General features: G+C 39.5%; 1 protein-coding gene across 2 annotated transcripts in view; it reads left to right on the plus strand.

Moving 5' to 3' along the window:
* Window positions 1-7,257: 7,257 nt before the first annotated feature.
* Lamp2 (lysosomal associated membrane protein 2) overlaps window positions 7,258-19,794 on the plus strand; it is a 35,287-nt gene continuing 22,750 nt past the window's right edge. For both annotated transcript variants that reach the window (XM_015498508.2, XM_015498509.2), the window contains exons 1-2: window positions 7,258-7,531; window positions 19,447-19,565. In XM_015498508.2, the coding sequence (XP_015353994.1) occupies window positions 7,327-7,531; window positions 19,447-19,565 (324 nt within the window). In that variant the 5' untranslated portion in view covers window positions 7,258-7,326. The remainder of the gene's footprint in view (window positions 7,532-19,446; window positions 19,566-19,794) is intronic.

The following is a 19,794-nucleotide window of genomic DNA, read 5'->3' on the forward strand; positions in this document are numbered from 1 at the left end:
AGAGAGAGAGAGAGAGAGAGAGAGAGAGAGAAAGGAGGAAGGAGGGAGGGAGGGAGGGAGGGAGAGAAAGAAAGAAAGGAAGAGAAAAAAGAAAGAAAAGCTCAGAAAGAGACAAACACATAGCTAAGGAGAAAGTGGAAGTGGTCAAAGTGGAAGTCAGAACTTGGCCAACAGCAGCTGACTAGGATAGTGGAAAAAAAGCACATATCCTGCCACTTTCCCTAATGTGACACAAATGGAAAAAAAAAGCCTGGGAAATAAGCTGGGAAGATCCTTTCACCTGCTCAGCACTGAGATCATATGGTCTCCAAAAGCCAGAACCTATTCTCATGTTTTCTATGTATTCATTAATTCAAAAAACATTTACTGATCACTTACTATGAGAATAGATTAGTGAAAAAAATGACAACACTCTCTTCCCTACAGAAGCTCACAATTGGGCTGGGGTTGTGGCTCAGTGGTAGAACACTTGCCTAGCACATGTGAGGCACTGGGTTCAATCCTCAGCACCACATTTAAAAAAGTAAACTAATAAAATAAAGTTTAAGAAAGTTAAAAAAAAAAAAAAGAAGCTCACAACTGCTACAGGGTCTGCACCAGTGAAGGAAAATTACCTGAGCAATATCCAACACATTGGAGAACACAGTCTAAATCTCTGGACTTGATCTTGGCTGGTTAAGGAGGCTTCCTCTGCCAAAAGTCATGTTGCCTGAAGGAGGAACAGGATTCAGCTTGGTGGGGAGAAGGTGGGAGGAGAAGGAATGTGCTCAGCAGAAGTAGGACTACAGGTTGTTTTAATTTTATTTTTATTTTTTATATCTAACAGTGTTTTAAAAATGTTCTTCATCCAACATGAATTACATTTATATAAAAAGAATTATAAAATATGAAGGGTAGGAATGACTTTCAGGTCAACATGGGTGTCTTAATTTGTGTGTGGAAGGTCCATCAGATGCACAAAAGACGTGAAATGGTTTTCCTAAGGTTGCATGATAATTGGATGGCTGAATGGGTTCCAGAAATCTAGTTCAGCATCAGAACTGCTATATCCTGCTTTGTTCTGCTGATACCAACAATGTTTATCTTGTGATACATCTCCAATTTCTAAAACTCTGACATAAATCTCAATGGTTACTTAAAATTCCCTATAAAATAGCTGGGCACACTGACCCACACCTATAATTTCAGAGACTTTATACACTTTAACTTCTGTTTTTTTTTTCCCCCCCTCTCCTGCTCAAATTCACAGTGGGGCCCTTCAGGTGACTGTAATGCAGGCTCAAAGGTGAGAAACATGTCATTCTAGCAGATTAGCTCAGATGTTTACCAGGCGAGGTTAAAGAAAATCCTTCTGGGGAAAACATATGCAAAATGGCATACCTCCATTTACTCAGAGAGCATTTTTAGTTGTAGATGGACATGATACCTTTATTTTGTTTGTGTAGGTTTATTTATTTTTTTTAATGTGGTACAGGGGAATCAAACCCAGTGCCTGACTTGTGCTAGGCAAGCATTTTACCACTGAGCCACAACCCCAGCCCTCTGTTTTCTGCCAGGAAAGGTGGCACTTGCCTATAATCCCAGCAGCTGGGCAGGCTGAGGCAGGAGGATCAAGAACTAAGAGCCAGCCTCAGGAACAGCAAGGCCCTAACCAACTTAGTGAGACCCTGTCTCTAAATAAAATACAAAAAAGGTCTGGGGATGTGGCTCAGTGGCTAAGCACCTCTGGGTTCAATTTTTGGTACAAAAAAATCCTATAAAATAAAATGGTGGTGAGTTGGGTGCTGAGGTTCCAGGTACTCAGAGGGCTGAGGCAGGAGAATCACTTGAGTCTAGGAGTTCAAGGCCAGCCTGGGCAACATGGCAAGATTCTATCTCAAATAAACAAAACCAAATATAAACCAAAAAAAAAAATAATAATAAAATGGTGCAGTTCTGTGATACAATTTTTATACTAACCACATGGTGATGCTGCAGATAGGCTTAGATATAGGGATTTGTTGGGGGGGATAGAATATTTTTAAAATAAATTATAGTAGAGCTATACAAATAAATATTATGCAGCCATTTAAAAGAATGAGGTAGAAGGGGCTGGGGATGTGGCTCAGTGGTAGAGCCCTTTCTAGTAAGTGCTAAGGCCCATGGGTTTAATCACCAGCACTGTGATTGAAAAAAAAAAATGAGGTAAAGCTATATGACTTATAAAAAACATCTTAAAGATAGGCCACTAAGTGAGAAAAGCAAATAACTAAGCAATATTACCATGCTCGTATTTGTCTAATTTTAAAAAGGATAAAATGCTGGTGTGTGCATATATTTTTTCCAAAGAGTACATAAAGAGAAGCTGTTAACAGTTGTTGCTTTGAGGAGAGGGAATGGGATGCAAGGAATGGGAAAAAGTGTTTTCTTTTGATTTTATACTTATTTCTTTTTAAAAATTATTTAATTTTATTTTTTTACATAAATGGAGCACAGCTTTTCATTCCTCTGGTTATATATGAATTTTATACTTGTTTCTATATTTTTATTTTTGGTGCTGAGGATTGAGCCCAGAGCCTCATACATGATAAGCAAGCGATCAATCACTGAACTACGTTTCCAGCACACATACTTTCCAAAATTATTTGATTTTTAAAATGATTTGCCTTAACTAATTTAAAAATCATTATTATAAAAACAATCTATTTGTTATACAAATATAAATACTGCAGAAATTAATATAAGTCCCCCACTTTTTTATTAGAGCTTTATGGTTATACATAGTTTTGGGTTTTTATGACAAATTTATATGTGCATGGAATTCAATTTCAGTTAATGATCCCCCCTTTTCCCTATCTCCTTTTCCTTCCTCCTTCCCCCAATCCCCTTTTCCTTCCCTTCCCCACTTCTTAATCACATCCGCCAAGGACAGGGAATCCCTGATGAGTTCAGGATCCCAGGGTTCAGAGTATGGTCACCAGTCCAGCAGTGTCTGGGTCACCTGGGAAGTTGCTAAAAAAGCAGATTCTAATGCTCTCCTCTCCTGGTCAGATTTGCAGTGGGGTCCTTCAGGTGATTGTAATGCAGGCTCAAAGGTGAGAAACATGTCATTTTAGCTGATTAGCTCGGTTGTTTTCCCAGGGGAGGTTAAAGAGAAACCTTCTGGGGAAAACAAACGCAAAAGCAAAATGGCATACTTCCATTTCCCCAGAGAGCTCCAGCTCAAGAGTTGGCAACCCCTCCACCCCATCTCTCTGTAGGATTTGAGTGATCACCACACTGTACAGCCTGAAGGCATTATCCAGAAAAGGAGAAAATGCTAGAAAAGAAAGGGAAGAGAGAGTGTAAGATAAATTAAAAGGAGGATGAGAACATAAAAAAACAGAGAATGAAAATTTAAAAAATAAAGATCACATGGTAGCAAGTAGATGACACTATTCCCTCACAGCCACTTGTTTATTTAATGTGTTCATCATTTTACCAGTTTTAATCTCTGCACCTTTAAGTTCATTTCTTTTTCCCATCCCTACATTTTATTGTCTATCATTTCCGAAATCCAATAGGCTCAACATTTCTTACACTATTCAGTGCCTTGACATTTAAGGAAGATTTTGTCAGTGATCCTCTACTCTTTGGTCCAAAATTCTTTGGTCATGAACGCTCAAAGTTACTTAAAAGAGTCATATAGTGGTTGAGGCAGGCCTGCTGAGGAGTTTTGTGCACTGGAAAGGTATGAGGTATGGCCAAGAAGCACATGGAAGTGCTTTGGATACAGCAGTATCAGCAAGCGAGTGAACAGATGTGAAGCTTGCATAAGAGAGAATCTATCCAAATTACTCAAACATGGACCTTGGTCCCATGTGTAGATCTTCCTCTACCACAGAAAGCCCAGGAAAAATTCCTTCAATCTGGGGCAGGATAATGACATGCAGAAAGTGAAAGATCTGAGTGTTTCAGGGGTAAAGCATTAAACAATTGTGAATATGAAACTCGGACCCAACAAAGATTTGAGAATTTTTAGCCTATTTATTCTGACAAAATGTCTACCATGTCCAAAAACATCAGTCTATCTCATGAGGGCACATATCCCAGTCAATTTTTTTTTTTTCCGGGGGGTGGGGTGGCAAAGAGACTGAACCCAGGGGTACTTAACCACTAGCTACAACCCCAGGCCTTTTTATTTTTTATTTAGAGACAGGGTCTTGCTAAGTTGCTTAGGGCCTCATTGAGTTTGCTGAGGCTGGCTTTGAACTTGTGATCTTCAGTCTCAACCTCCCAATTTACTGGGATTACAGCCATGTGCCACTGTGCCCAGCCTTATTGCAAAGAAACAGAATTTTGTTTTTGTTTGAGTTGAATGCTTACCTAATGAGACTGCTCATATTTTACTGTGTTCTTTTTCAAAAATTGTGCTAGGCAAGTACTCTACCACTAAGCTGCATCCCGAGCCCCCTCTTTTGTAAATTTGATGACATTTGCAAGAGATAAAGGGCAGCAATATATTAAACCAGGTATCTGACTGCTTGAGACACCTGATTCCTTATATTTTAAATAAATAAATGAGTGTTTACTTATATAGAACCCTGGAATGATAAAGCTTTACCATTGAATTACATCCCCAGTCCTTTTTACTTTTCATTTTGAGACAGGGTCTAAGTGGTTGAGGCAGGCCTCACTGGTGATCCTCCTGTGTCAGTCTCTTGAGTCACTGGGATTATAGGGATGCACCACTGTACCCAGCTGCCTTTGAGGGTTTTGAGATTACCATGCTGAGGTCTGACTCCAGAGCAATCAAATCAGGATCTCAAAGGATGGGACTAAGAGGCATCTCTATTTTAAAGCTCCACAAGTGATTCCAATGTGTAGCCAGGATTGAGAACCACAGTTCTAGTCTTACTATTTCATTTTATAGATAATGATACAGAAGCTTAAAGAGATGGAGCAATTTCCCCAGGGTTACGCTTCTAGTAAGTGGTGTCTCATACCCAGCTCTCAGCGAATCTAATACTCTTTCCACTAGGCTCTTTTGTCTTTTCCTCTAGAACATAGAGTTTTGCTGAATATTAAAGTTATGCAACTTGCTTTGAGAGAGAAGGGCCAGAGTCCATCAGTAAGGATTGGTGGGGCAACTTCTGAGGGTTCACCTCAGTCATGTGTTCTTTGATTCAGCACAGCTCTAGCTGAATCTTATTGATGGCGAGGCAGTCAAATGACATCTTGCTTAAAGCAATGACTAATACTGAGTGTATATTAGCCTGTGTTGGGCAAGTCACTTGCTCATGAGTTAGTTTCCCCATCACAGTATTCTCACTTTCAGGAGTTAACCAAGTTAAAGTAAATGATAGTATGGGCAGATCAGTGGTGTTTTTTTTTTTGTTTGTTTGTTTGTTTGTTGGTGCTGGGATTGAACCCAGGGCCTTCTGCTTGCCAGACAAGCACTCTACCAACTGAACTATACCCCCAGCCCCCATCAGTGGTTCTTAACATTTGGGTTGGAGTGAGGACTAGGGTGGGGAGTCACAGGTTCCATTTGGGAACTAGTTAAAGCTATAAAGTTCCCCCCAAAAATACACATACATAAATATCACATGTAAGTTCTAGGAATTCACTGAATTCACTGAAGAGCCTTCCCACACTCCAAACCTATGCCCAAGCACATTTATAGACCCCAGGTGAAGATCTCCTGAACTAGAGGATTTTGAAGTTGTATTTTAGTGTTTTGCAAAGTGTGGCCCAAGGACAACAACATCAAAAGAGTGTTTGTTTAAAGATAATATCAGATTTTTCCTTGTGTGGTGAAGGATGCCTTCCCAGCTAGTCTGGAGGCTGAGACAAGGGGATTGCAAGTTAGAGGCCAGCCTCAGCAATTTAGCAATTTATTCTATAATTTAGCAACTTAGACCTTGTCTCAAAATGAAAAGCAAAAAGGACTGGAGGGGTTGGAGTTGTGGCTCAGTGGTAGAGTACTTGCCTAGCATGTGTGAGGCACTGAGTTAGATCCTCAGCACCACATAAAAATAAATAAAATGAGATATAAAAAAATAATTTGGTATTCAGTTTTAATAAAAAAGGACTGGAGATGTAGGTCAGTGGAAAGGTGCTACTGGGTTCAATCCCCAGTCCAAAAAAGGAAAAAGAAAAAGTAAATAACATATATGTAGGCCTACCATAGGTTTTCTATTTCAGAATCCCTGGGAAATGAGGTACTGGTATCAGTTGTTTTTAAAAACAGTGAGATGATTCTTTTGAAGACTAACATTTGAGAATCAGCATTTTACTCCAACTTGAGATTTTTAGGGTGTTCGGATGCTTTGATCTGTTGCCTTAGGTTTTGTCTTTTCACTTGGCAAATATACCATTACAGAATACATGTATAGAATGTTAACAGATCTATCTGGGTAATAATATGAATGATCTTTTTAAAATTTCTTAGTTGTGGTTGGACACAGTACATTTATTTATTTTTATGTGGTGCTGAGGATCGAACCCAGGGCCTAGCACGTGCTTAGGTGAGCACTCTACCGCTGAGCCACAATCCCAACCCTACGTGAGTGATCTTTAATTAACCCTAACACTTAATCCTTCTATGTCTCTCATTTTTTTTTTTCTTCCTGTATTTAAAAAAAGGCAGTTCCCAAGCTGGGTGTGGTGGTGCTTGCCTGCAATCCTAGAAGCTCTGGAGACTGAGGCAGGAGAATCGCAACTTCAAAGCCAGTCTCAGCAGAAGCAAGATGCTGAGTAACTCAGTGAAGACCCTGTCTCTAAATAAAATACAAAATAGGGCTGAGGATGTGGCTCAGTCATTGAGTGTCCCTGGGTTCAATTCCCGGTACAAAAAAAGAAGAAGAAAGAAAGAAAGAAAGAAAGGAAAAAAAAAAAAAAAGACAGTTCCTCTTTCTGAGTTCAATTTCCCCATCCGAAAAACAGGGTGTTGTAACTTGGTGAACTTTAAGTACACGTCCTCCTCTGGTGGTCAGTGACTCCACAGTAACCCCTAGCTTCCTGGCCCATCTACTAGTATAAACTACATAGTTAACAACAGCGTTTTAAGAATAATCATATATTATTTTGTATGCCTAACACTGCTTTTTGTAAGCAAATCTCTTTTTCTTCCTTAAAGGGCCAGAACAGAAATAATCTCTTATCTACAGTCCTCAAAAGTTCATCCTCTCTCCTTAGCTTTGGAAAATACCGTCCGCGCAAATATCCTAGGAACTAAGGAACGGTTGTGAACCAAAAAGCCAGGGCGTGGTCGCCCCGCCCACCAGCCCCTACATTACCACCCCTCTCGCCGCTTTCAAGCGTGGGGATTGGCTGAACGCAAGAAAGAGCCCCGCCCCTGGTCTTATGACTCGGGCTGAAGCGGCTATTCTTGGCTCTCACAGCGCTTTGGTCGGTGGTCACCCGTGCGCTGTCCCCAGGTCCAGTGAGCCATTTCGCTGGTATTGCTTCCCTTGTTGTCACCGCCGCCTCCAGCCCTGTAGGATCATGGTGTACTTCCGTCCCTCCCGGCTTTCAGGCTCCGGGCTTCTGCTGCTCTGTCTCATCCTGGGTGAGTTGTCCGGGCCCTTCAGATTAGTTTCTCAGCTTGGGCCCGGGGCGCAGGTTCAAAGGCCACAACCTGAAAGACTGGACTGAGGGGGAGGGAGCTGAGAAGCTCAGCAGCTGACACTGGGCGGCGGCAGTTGCCCCTGGGAGACGAGCAGTGACCTAGAGAAGGCCTGACCGAGAATGGCGGGGAATAAGGGCCCATGAGAGTAACAAGGGGCAAGTAGGGGTGGGGGGGTGGACGTCAAGGGAGCAGGCAGGAAAGAGTGAAGAGTGGAGGAGGTCGGGGTAGAAAGTGTAACTTAGGGAAGACACTGAGGAGTGAGCGCTGGAGGGCGGTACATGCAAATTCTGGGGCGGCAGAGAAAATTAGGGGATTCTTGGTTTCCAAGGATCAGGGAAGAGTTTTGAAGATGGTGGAAAAACTATACCGTGAGAAAGGAGATTGGGAGGGAAGACACTGTACCTGCGTGAACTAGCTGGCGGCCAGGCTGTGGGGCGGCGGGGGAAGTTTGGGTGGGGAGAAGAGAGGAAAGTAGAGCTGGAGGGCAGGGAGCTAGGGGTTTTGTAGGTAGGAATTTGAGGTTGTGGAGTAAAGGGTGAGTGAAGACATGAGGAATGATACTGGATTTGGCGTTTGCTTCTCAGAGTTTTAAGGGTAAAGGGACGTAGGTAGGTTGGGGGCAATTTTCAGGAGAGAAAACTTGGACCAAGACTCAAAGGATGGGTGAGGTCTTTGGTGGGGAGTGAATATCCGACTTGGAGGTGTTGCGAATGTGGATTTTCTATCAGTTGTGCTACTTCCTCCCAGCCAGACCCTGATCAAAAAATCCCCAGATGCTTCAGTTGGGAAAGCTTCCCAGATGAGAGGTTTTGGTGGTTGTGTATCTAAGTTTTGTATACTACCTCGTTGCTCTCAGAATCTCTTGTTTTCTTCCTCCCCATCACTCAATTATTCTGCTACCTCTTTTTTTGGAGGAAAGGGTAGGTAATTTGGGTTGTTATCAGGTCCTAAGAATGTCTGGGTGAATGAATGTTAGCTGATAGTGCTGTGCCCCAGTAGACCTTGGGCCCTTAACAGCTTTAATGCCTAAACGTGCACTTTGACCAGAATGGCTCTTCCTGACCTGATTTGTACTGAGCTTGTTACCCACTGACTCTTGCTGTTTGTGACTTGAAAGAAAAGAAGGAACAGACCCAGATGGGAGTGGGAAAGAAATAGACCTATTTGGAAGTCTGAGAAGGCAATGATTGGTAAACATTTTGTAATTCAAATTTTAGTAGAATAAAATCAACACCCTGAAAGAGTGGGTTCTCCACCAGGGGATATTTGGCAATATCTGGAGATATTTTTGGTTGTCACAACTGGGGGATTGCTTTTGGCATCTGGTGGATAGAGGCCAGATATGCTGCTAAATTTCCTATAGGCACAGGGCAGCCCTTCTCAACAAAGAATTGTCTGCTTCAAAGTGTTAATAGTGTCCAGGTTGAGAAACCCTGCTTCAGAATCATAGCATCAGAAGGAATCTTGATTATCTAATCCAGTCATTCTCAAGGACCTTTTCTGGGGGTCTCTGAAATCAAAACTTTTCAGAATAATACTAAGAAGGTGTTTGTCCTTTTCACTCTTGCCTTTTCACCAGGGTACAGTGGAGTTTTCCAGAGGCTACATAATGTGTGATGATATCAACATCCTGATGGCTCTAATGTTCTTGTGTGTTATTTATTTCTCAATTTTAATTTCTATTACAGTGAATACCGATAGTTATAATTCACATAATCCAAATCTTTGTGAGGTCCTCCATGGATAGGAAAGTTTTGATCTAGTCCAGCTGGCCATAGGGTGCAGGAGACTCCTAGCACTTTTGAAATGGGACCATGAGGCTTTGCTTGAACACTTAATTTGAAGCCTTAACTGTACTGCAAAGCCCTTACCAAGGGCTAACTGACTCTTAAGAGTGCCTTGTTTACAATAGAAAGCACCTTATCAGTGACTAGAACACATCTGACCATGACATCTGGTAATCAGAGGTTCCCTGCCAGTTGAATCTGTGCACAAAACCAACATGGTTATTGTTTAGAGAAAGGGATAAAAAAAGTAATAGTTGTCCTATTTGTTGGCTTTCAAGTCATTAAATATTTTTTTTAATGAAAGCTTTTTTTGTTTTGTTTTTACGAAAGTGGTGCTGCTCACTGCAGAAAATAAACAGGCAAAAAGAAGCACATAAAAGAACCCATCAGCTCATCTGCTAGTTTGCCATTTATTGATTAGGACTAACTGGATTCATCCTCTTGGAACATTTCCAAGATTGATTCCCTCCACCTCCCAAGTTTAGAACACTATTTGGAGCAGTAAAAGTTATAATGTAGCTAGATCCCATTTTTAAGGGTTCCAGGATGCAATGGTAAATATCTTTCTATACAGCTACTTTTTTTCTTACGGCTTTTGGTTCAGTGTGGAACTCAAAGCCCTTCCATGTACCTTTTTCTGTTAAGAATTTGGCAAGTCTTTAGTTATTTGATGGGTTTTGTACATTATTTTTCTATACCAAAATGGATACCAAGAATAAGTTCTTCATAACTCAATAAATAAATGTTAGTAAAGTACTTACTATGTATCTAGTGTTATGCCAGGGTACTATAGAGGGTACCATTGTAGGAGAGTCTGTCCTGAATTTATAGTCTCATTAGCATTGGTGTACTAGCTGCCAATTTTACTTTGTAACTTTATAACTATCCCAGCTCTATTAGAAGCCTTTTAAAAATAGCTACTTTAGGACTTGAAATGTATCTCAGTGGTAGAGCACTTGCTTAATATGCATGAGGCCTTGGGTTCCATCCCTAGCACTGTGGGAAAAAAGCAAAAAAAAAAAGTTGTTTTACAATAAGACTAAAAAATAATTCTTAGTCTATGTATTGATCTTTTTCATAGAAATTCAGTTATGTTGATATTTATTTGAATGAATGATAACTGATCAGAGAACATTCTGGAAACAAACTATGTAACTTAGAGTCATTATAAAAAGGGCAGTGCATGAAAATACTTTCCTAGCACCATTGCTTAATTGTTTCCTTTGTTTCCAAATCAGAGATTTCAGAATTTTTCACTGGTTATTGATTCTCATAACTAGCTTGACTTCTGTTTTTTTCAGGGTTGAGTGAGGCTTTCTTTGAGAATTGATGCTCTTCTGGGTGAGAAAAATCTATAAATATCCTTAGTGTGTACTTCACTGGTGGGAGCACCTCCATTCCACAAATGTTTTTTTTAATATTTTTTATTAGTTGTTGATGAATTTTTTAATTTTATTTATTTGTATGTGGTGCTGAGAATCAAACCCAGTGCCTCACACATGCTAGGCAAGCACTCTACCTCTAAGTCACAATCCCAGCCCCCACAAATGTTTTTTGAATGCCTGTTGTGCACCAGCCACTATACTAGGTGAAAGGGAGGGAGCAGTAGACAAGACAAATGAGGTCCTGCTCTTGTGGGATTTATATTTTAGTAGAGGAACAGAGTCCAATGTGTAAATAATATGATTCCAGATAGTGATCAACACTGTGAAGAAAATAAAGCAGATAATGAGGAAGGAGAATGAGCAGATGAGAGGGGTGGGTGTTGGGGAATGATTTGTATTAATATTGTGTTGTCAGAGGGCCATCTGTTGTTGAGTGACTTTTGGGCAGAGGCCTGGGTGTTATAAGGAGGCCAGACAAGTAACCATTTGGGGGAAAAAGAATAAATCTTGTCTTTCTAAAACTCTTAGGTTATTAACACTGGCCTATTTTCTGTTCATTTTCTTCTAGTTCTAGTCAAGTCTCTTTTATGAGTATTAGTTTTGGAGAGCAGAGACTGTATTACGTATGGCTATTTCCCAAGGCCTAGCTAGCACCAGGTCTGGTACATGGTTAACCCTCAGTAAATTCTTGTTGAGGGTATTCATTGGTGGGCACTGGTAAATATGATGATGAACTAGACCAACTTTGATCTTCTTTCTTTCTGTGAACTTTAGATGATCTTTGCAATAAGGTCTTTTGTGTCTTTGGATTGAGAACTTCAAAATAAGTTTTTAAGCATACAAGTAATTATAGGCCAAGTTACTAAAGTATAATCCTATCTAATAATGCTAGTCTCTTTCTTGTGCTCCTTTAGATCTACCTGCATAGTCATGAAGGTTGATATGGAGAACTAGAAAGTTCTTTGTGATTTTTTTTTTTTTTTTTTTTTTTTTTGGCAGGGAGAGGGGTACAAGGGCAGTTAATCACTGAGCCACATCCCCAGCCCTATTTTTTGTACTTTATTTAGAGATAGGGTCTCACTGAGTTGCTTTTTGCCTTGCTTTTGCTGAGGCTGGCTTTGAACTTGCGTTTCTCCTGCCTCAGCCTCCTGAGCCACTGGGATTACAGGCATGCTCTACTGTGTACCAGATGAAAGGTATTTTTTTGTTTTGGTTTGTTTTTTGGGGGTTATTGAACCCAGGGGCACTTAACCACTGAGCCACATCCCCAGTCCTTTTTTATATTTTATTTTGAGACAGGGTCTCGCTAAGTTGCTGAGGCTGGCTTTGAACTTGTGATTCTCCTCCCTCAGCCTCCTGAGCTGCTGTGATTACAGGCATGTGCCACTGTGCCCTGTGAGAGTTAGGTTTTCACAAAGAGCTAATATTTCCCCTTTTGGAAGCATCTATAAAAGAGAATGCAAGTGCTGAAATTTTTCTGCAGCCTTACCACATTTTGTTTAACTTATAACTTTGACTTCGAGGTTTTGTCAAAATTATTCTAGCTGTAATAGAGATAATTGAAAGGACATACTTGTCATTAGTTCATTAGTCAGTGATTACCACATTTACTAGGATTAGAAATAGTTAGCTATTCCCAAGTGTACAGCTTTCTTCCCCTATATCCTTGGTGGACTTTGTCTATAACCAAGGATTATCTTTCACAGCACTGGAGCTAACTTAAGTGTCCCTTGGTGTGGGAAGGCTGCTCTTCCTTGTATAGTGACAAAAGTTCTCTGATCATAATTTCATATTAAAGTGATCAGAGATCCCCTCAGATCCCAAAATTATTTTATAAGTACTTGTTGGTGTCCTGCTGTGCATTGCAAAAGAATGCTGGAGGTTTGCCAAACACTGCTCAGCAATAAGCAGTTTCCATTAGTTGAATAAGAGTTGAATTTCGTTTCCTTACCCACTGTCTGACCTTAAAAAATTAAGTCATTTTGTAGGTTAAAACCATATTTTTATTAATTTTTAATATTCCTTTTCACATGTCCAACATTTGTAGCTTAAAAGCATATTATTACTTTCCCATTTTAAGAGACTTTCCAGAAAGCAAGACTATAAGCAGCTGAATGTAGCAAGTAAACCTATATTAGAAATTGTAAATGAGGAACAATTAATCGACTTAAACCTATGGGGAAACCAAAAGAAAGAGTCAGTAGGTTTGGTATGCCTCTAAGTCCTTATTTTTTTAAGACCTTTTTGCCAATATTCATTCTGAATGGATAAAGTTGAGTACAAGAGTCTGTAACTTAAAATGATGAAAATAAACACAGGCCTAAAAACTGGGAAGGGTCCCTTTAGGTATTGTTTACTAGAAGTGAGACTTGTAACCTGGAATGTCTAACTTCTTGTTTGGCAAAGTTCTCTTAGCCCTGAAACGATAACCTGCTAGAGAAATAAGAACTACTATTCTCACAGCTAGTAAGTTGGATCACCAGAGGTACTTAACCCAGAGGTGCTTGACCACTAAGCCACATTCCCAGCCCTATTTTGTATTTTTTTTAGAGGCAGGGTCTCACTGAGTTGCTTAGCACCTCGCTTTTGCTGAGGGTGGCTTTAAACTCCCAATCCTCATCCTTCTGTCTCAGCTTCCCCAGTCACACTGGAATTATAGGCATGCGCCACTATGCCCAGTCTCAGCTGTGCCTTTTTAATATCATAAAGCCTTTTAAGCAAAAATGATTTGGCTATTCCTATATCAAGCATAGCAATAAGGATAGAAATGGCAATGTGGGGACTTTTTGCCACAGTGTTTCACCTGTAAACTTACCTTGTGTGAAAAGCATTTTTCCTAGCTTGAAATCCATTCAGAATTTATTGAGGAGAAAACTGACATGAGGTTTGAGGGAGTTTCCAGAAGACTAATAGGTTCATAAAAGGACTAGCTTTCCTATAATCAGATTAAGTTGTATTTCAGGTCTTTATTGCTGGGTATTTTCACCTTGATGTAATAAATCAGTATTTATTGAAAATCTAATATGTATTCAGCACTAGTAGGACATACTTGGTCCTACTATGGTAGGAGACAGAAGAAAAGTAATACACCTCATCTCTTCCATCGTGACACACATGATAGATGACATTCATTTAAAAGGCACACTCCTAGGGGCAGTGGCATAGATAAGATTATCTGATTAAGGGAGCATATTAGAATTCAAATGAGCAAGAGAAACACTATCAAAAGGGAGTCTTGAATCTATCCATATATATCATTCATATACTTTGGTACTTTTTATTAGTTATGAAATATTTGCTATATAGTATAATTTTCCATGGCACACTGGCTTGCTGTAAAGTGACGGTTGAAAACTGCTGTTTTGGAGCTTTTGACAGTAAGAAAGTCAGGATTAACCAGTGTAAAATAACTTTGAGTAATTTAGGATAGTGTAAAATATACTGAAAAGTGGGGATAAGCATTATGACTGCTCCTCCAGGGCTTTTATAGTCAAGAAAGCTTTGTGGAAACAGTGGCTGCTGAAATAATGGATGGCATATCAGTCTAGGTTCTTGATTTCAAGCAAGAGAAATAAAATCTGATTGATTCTAGGCAGAAAGGAAATTAATTTATTACAAAGATACTGGGACATTGCATGCCCTTTGACCCTATAGTTTTATTCATAGATATATACCCAACACGTACACGTACACATACACACACACACACACACACGCACATGCACATGTTTACTGGTACATTCAAGAATGTTTACAGCAGCATTTGTAATAGAACTAAACTGGAAGCTATCCAAATGTCCATCAGCAATAACATAGATGAGTAGCACATCAAAAGCTGTGCAGAGCAGGGTGTGGTAGCACATATCTGTAATCCCGGAGGCAGGAGGATTGCAAGTTCAAGGTCTGCCTCAGCAGTTTAGCAAGGTCCTAAGCCATTTAGTGAGACCCTATCTTAAAATAAAAATTTAAAAAGGTATAGGGATGCGGCCAGTGGTTAAGCACCCCTGGATTCAATTCCTGGTACTGAAAGGAAGGAAGGAAGGAAAGAAGGGATGGAGGGAGGGAGGGAAAGAGGGAGGGAAGGAAGAAAGAAGGAAGGAAAAGCTATGCAGCAGTAACACTGAATAAACTACAATTATGTACAACATGGGTGAATCTCACAAAACATAATATTGAGTAAAAGAAGCCAGACACAGAAGAGAGCATAGTGAATGATTCCATTTATTTCAAGTTGAAAAGCAGGTCTTTACTGTTAGAAGTCAGCGTGGTAGTTATCCTCAGGAGGAGAATAATAACTTTGAGAGTACAGTTGGCCCTCCTTATGTGTGGGATCCATATCTAGAGATTCAACCAACTGTAGATCTGAAATATTAGGGGAAAATTATATCCATAGTGAACATGTATAGACTTTTGTTCTTGTTTTCTAAACAATACAGTATAACAGCCATTTATATAATATCTCCATGTGTTAGATATTATAAGTAATCTAGGGATGATTTAGAGGATACGGAGGATGTCTAGGTTATATGCAAATTATACACCATTTTATTTGAGCCTTGAGCATCCAAGGATTTTGGTATCCTTAGAGTCCTGGAACCAGTCAGTTCCCTTAGGTACTGAGGGATGACTGTATTTGTAATACTCTATTCCTTGACACCTAAGGGTTCAATTTGTGAAAATTCTTTGAGCTATATGCTTTTTCCTTACATGTATTATGTTGTATACTTTTCTGTATGTATGTTACATATCAGTAAGATGTTATGTAACTCAGAATATTGGAGTTCCTGGCTGTACATCCCAAAGCCTGATGGATGACCTTAAGTCATACCACTGAATTGCACTACCACCACCACCAAGCTGAAACTTCACATTGCACCACTGGCCACTGCTACCTTGTTGTTGCTAAGGCACTTGATCCAGCTGTAGCTACTCCCTGGCCCTTCTTCCACTTCTGGCTCCATTCTTAGGCTTCTTTGCTTCTACCTTTGGTTAGGTAGAGCCTAACATAAGTTCTTCTTGCTGTAAGGGAAGCTGGGAAAACAAGTATCCAGTGTTTTCAGATTCTATAGTTGGCAGTGATATTGATCAAAAATTATAACCAGGTTGTGGGGGAAGAAGCTGTTTCAGATTTTGGCCAGCCAAAAAGAGGAACATCTTTGAAGTGAACATTTAAGTCAGCAGAATAAAGTAGATTTCAAGTGTTAGGAACAATAGAAGCCTAGGGGTAGAAGTTGAATGGAGTTAGGTATTTGGGTCCAGGGGAAACAGGTTTAACTGGATTAAAGGGTGTGTTCTGGGAAAATGGTGTGAGAGACATTGAAGAAATAGGGTGTGACAGGATTAAGGATTGCTTTGAAAGTCAGGCAGAGGAATTTAAATTTAATATGGGAATTTTGGAAGCAGTAAAAAGTTTTGAACAGGAGAATGTCCTGAGAGGAAATTGTATTTAAGGAATACTAATCTGGCAGCACTTTCAGGGGCAGCTAGGAGGCATCTATAGTAATTTAGGAGTGGAGTGGTAGATAGGAAGTAGAAATAAAAGGCAAATATTGGATTTAAGAGACAATTTGAAGCTAGAAGTTGTTTCCTCAAATGCCTGAGTCCTGAGCCCAAGTGCCTGGCCCTGCCTTTCACTTAGAGGAAGCCCGTTTGGAGGAAGAAGTAAGAAGAATGAGTTTTAGTTTTGGAATTGTTGAGTTTGAGATGATGGATATTTGTGCAAAAAATGATTCCTGTGCAGTTGGAGATGGAGAACAAGAGTGAAAAAAATCACTCTTTCAGAGAAAGGTGTGAAAGGATTGAAACTGTGTGTTGGGTCTCTTGGGCGCATTTCTCTTTTCTTTGTCATGGGCCACCAGGTTAGATAGACTAACTTGAATTTTATTTCAAATGATAAATGTGAACCACAACCTGTGTCTTCTGCTTCAGAAAGCTTCAATTTTCCCACCTCAGGACAGCTTGATCCTATTACTATTTTACATAATTTTCTGTTACTCTAATATCTTTTTACAGAAGATGATTAATACATGAGATGTTTTTCTTGCTTGTTTTTTTAAATATTTATTTAGTTGTAGATGAACACACAGTATTTTTATTTATTTTTTATGCAGTGCTGAGCATTGAACCCAGTGCCTCACACATGCAAGGCAAGCACTTTACCCCTGAGCTACAGCCCCAGCATTCTTGGTTATTATTTTTTTTGGTGGACACAGTGTCATTATTTTATATTTATGTGGTGCTGAGGATCGAACCCAGTGCCTCACACATACTAGGCGAGCGCACTACCTCTGAGCCACAATCCCAGACCATTGGTTATTTTTTAATAGCTTTGAATGCTGTGAATATGAGAAGAATGTGCTAAATTATTTATTTTTTATTTTATTTAGCAAACATAAAACATAATGGACTATCATGTGATGTTTTGATACATGTATAGATTGTGTGATGTTTAAATCAGGTTAAACTTTTTTTTTTTTTTCGGTACTAGGGATTGGACCCAAGTGCACTTAACCACTGAGCCACATCCCCATCCCTTTTTTGTATTTTATTTAGTTGCTTAGGGCCTTACTAACTTGTTGAGACTGGCTTTGATCCTCCTGCCTCCGCTAACATGCACCACCATGCCCAGCCTCAGGTTAAACATATCTATCTCCTCAAACACTTATTTTCTTTATGATGAAAGCTCAAAATAATTTCTTCTAGCTTCTTTTAACATGCAGTATGTTATTGTTGTCTATAGTTCCCCTACTATGCAGCAGCAGACCAGAGCTTCTTACTTCTATCTAACTGTAACTTAGTACCCATTGTTTAACACACCAGAGGCTGTTTAACACAGCCTCTGATAACCACCATTCTACTCCTAGAACACAACAAAAAAGGAAACCAATATTGCTAATGAGCATAGATGCAGAAATTCTCAATAAAATACCTGCAAAGCAAATCCAACGACATATCAAAAAGGTCATTCATCATGCTCAAGTGGGATTTATCCTAGGGATGCAGGATGGTTCAAAGGTGAGGGACTTCAATGCAGACAGAGAGAGAGAACATATGAAAAACAAACTTACAGATGATTAGAAAAGATTATAATTACCAGCACTTTGGGCTGCAGGGTATGCCTAAGGTGTGTATGCCAGCTCCATTAGAAAAGAATGAAGGGAAAACAAAATAACAAAGGATTAACATAAAAAAAGAGAGTGGATAGAAAACCTATTTGGGTCTCACAAGTCTTTTTGAGCCTAAGCCAATACATTTAGTCACAGTCAGTAACCATAAGCTTTGGCATACTATTTGGGCTTGCTAAGGCAGCCAGGTTTCCTGAGCATGACTGTAGGCTTTTGTGTACAGCTTGAAAGCTGTTGCTGAGGCATGCCTTCTTGGTATTCATCTGAGGATTTTATTCTCTCTGGTCTAGAACATGTCCCTACCTGTAGATGACACTGGATTGCTCAGCTGTCACTAAAGGGTGTGTAGCCATCTTAATAAGAAACAGGTTGTTTTGAACAACCAATAAAAAAAAAAAAAAGAAACAGGTTACTCCTTGGGTAATGTGTGAGACAGTGAAGAAAAAATCTTCAAATGGTTGCCCACTATTTATGCTACAGGTGTGTTTGCTGGAATATTTCCCCTTTCTGCATTAGTAATTTGAGGCCAGTTTAGCAGGGAATGTCCCTATGAAGATTAGAGAAAGTTAGCTGTTGGCTGAAAATTTCCAAAGCCTTTCTTTCTCAGTGGCTCTGTAAGTTTTTTCTGCCTAAAGAGGACGCATATGGTGGGGGTGCAGCTCAGTGGTAGAGCACTTGCCTGTCATGCGTGAGGCCCTGGGTCCCATCCCCAGTACTGCAGAAAAAGGAAAAAAAAGTAGCAAATAGCAGGTTGAGAATTTAGGAAGTAATTTTGAGTATATGTCAAAAGATTTATCAGGCCTTTCCATTTTAAAGTGAAAGTGATGAACTCCACATTTATAAAGATTAACCTTTTTATGAATCTAACAGGCCTTTGCATTACTCCTTCTTTTGGTCATACAATAGCTTAGAAGAGCTATCCCATATCTAAATCATATCAGAATCAAATCATTTGGGAAGAGATCTGTGTGCCCTAGGGCATGTAGCTTGCAACAGACTATGGAGCATCGAGTCTATCATTATTGCAGAGAAAATTTCACCAGCTGATTTGAGAGAAGCAGGAATTCATCATCCCCTTCAGAGGCTTCCCCTTACTTCATTTACTTCAAAATCCCCCAAAAGGCAAACTATAATTGCCTAAGACATAACTAGCAAGGTGCACAGATGAGTATGGAAATGATTATTAGGAGGCAGAAGGTGAATATCACCAGTCTGTACTCAAGCATCCCAAGTCAAGCAACCATTCTCTGGGAAGGGAAATGCTACTTTTTTGTGTGTGTGTTTGTGGTATTGGGGATTGAATCCAGGGCTTTGTGCATGCGAGGCAAGCACTCTACCAACAGAGCTATATCCCCAGCCTGGAAATGCTACTTCTATTAAAAATTTATAAAGCAAAGCAATCACCAGGATACTATATATATTTAAAAATACTTTGTTTCATTTTAGAGCTGGTTGAACTTAAGTAGTACCTAGAACTTGTTTTATTTTATATATATGTGTGTGTATACATATATATATGTATATATAGTAGTATAATTAATTTTTTTCAATAAATACAGGAGCTGACCAGTCTCATGCCTTGGAACTTAATTTGACGGATTCATCAAATGCTACTTGCCTTTATGCAAAGTGGCAGATGAATTTCACAGTAACGTATGAAACTACAAACAAAACTTATGTAAGTAAATATTTTAGTTTTATAGTAGAAATTTAATTCTGACTCCTTTTTTATTCCTTAAGTACATTTATACAAAATAAGGTTTCATGTTAACTGACCTAACACTTAAACTCTCTGGAGTATTTTTTAACATTATACTCTTGTAGACTCTTGTAGGTATTCTGTTTAGTGTTGGAATTCATATTTCTTCTAATCAATTAGTTCTTTTTTTTTTTTTTTTGGTACCAGG

Source organism: Marmota marmota, unplaced genomic scaffold (assembly GCF_001458135.2).
Source record: "Marmota marmota marmota unplaced genomic scaffold, marMar, whole genome shotgun sequence".
Classification (NCBI taxonomy): Eukaryota; Metazoa; Chordata; class Mammalia; order Rodentia; family Sciuridae; genus Marmota; species Marmota marmota.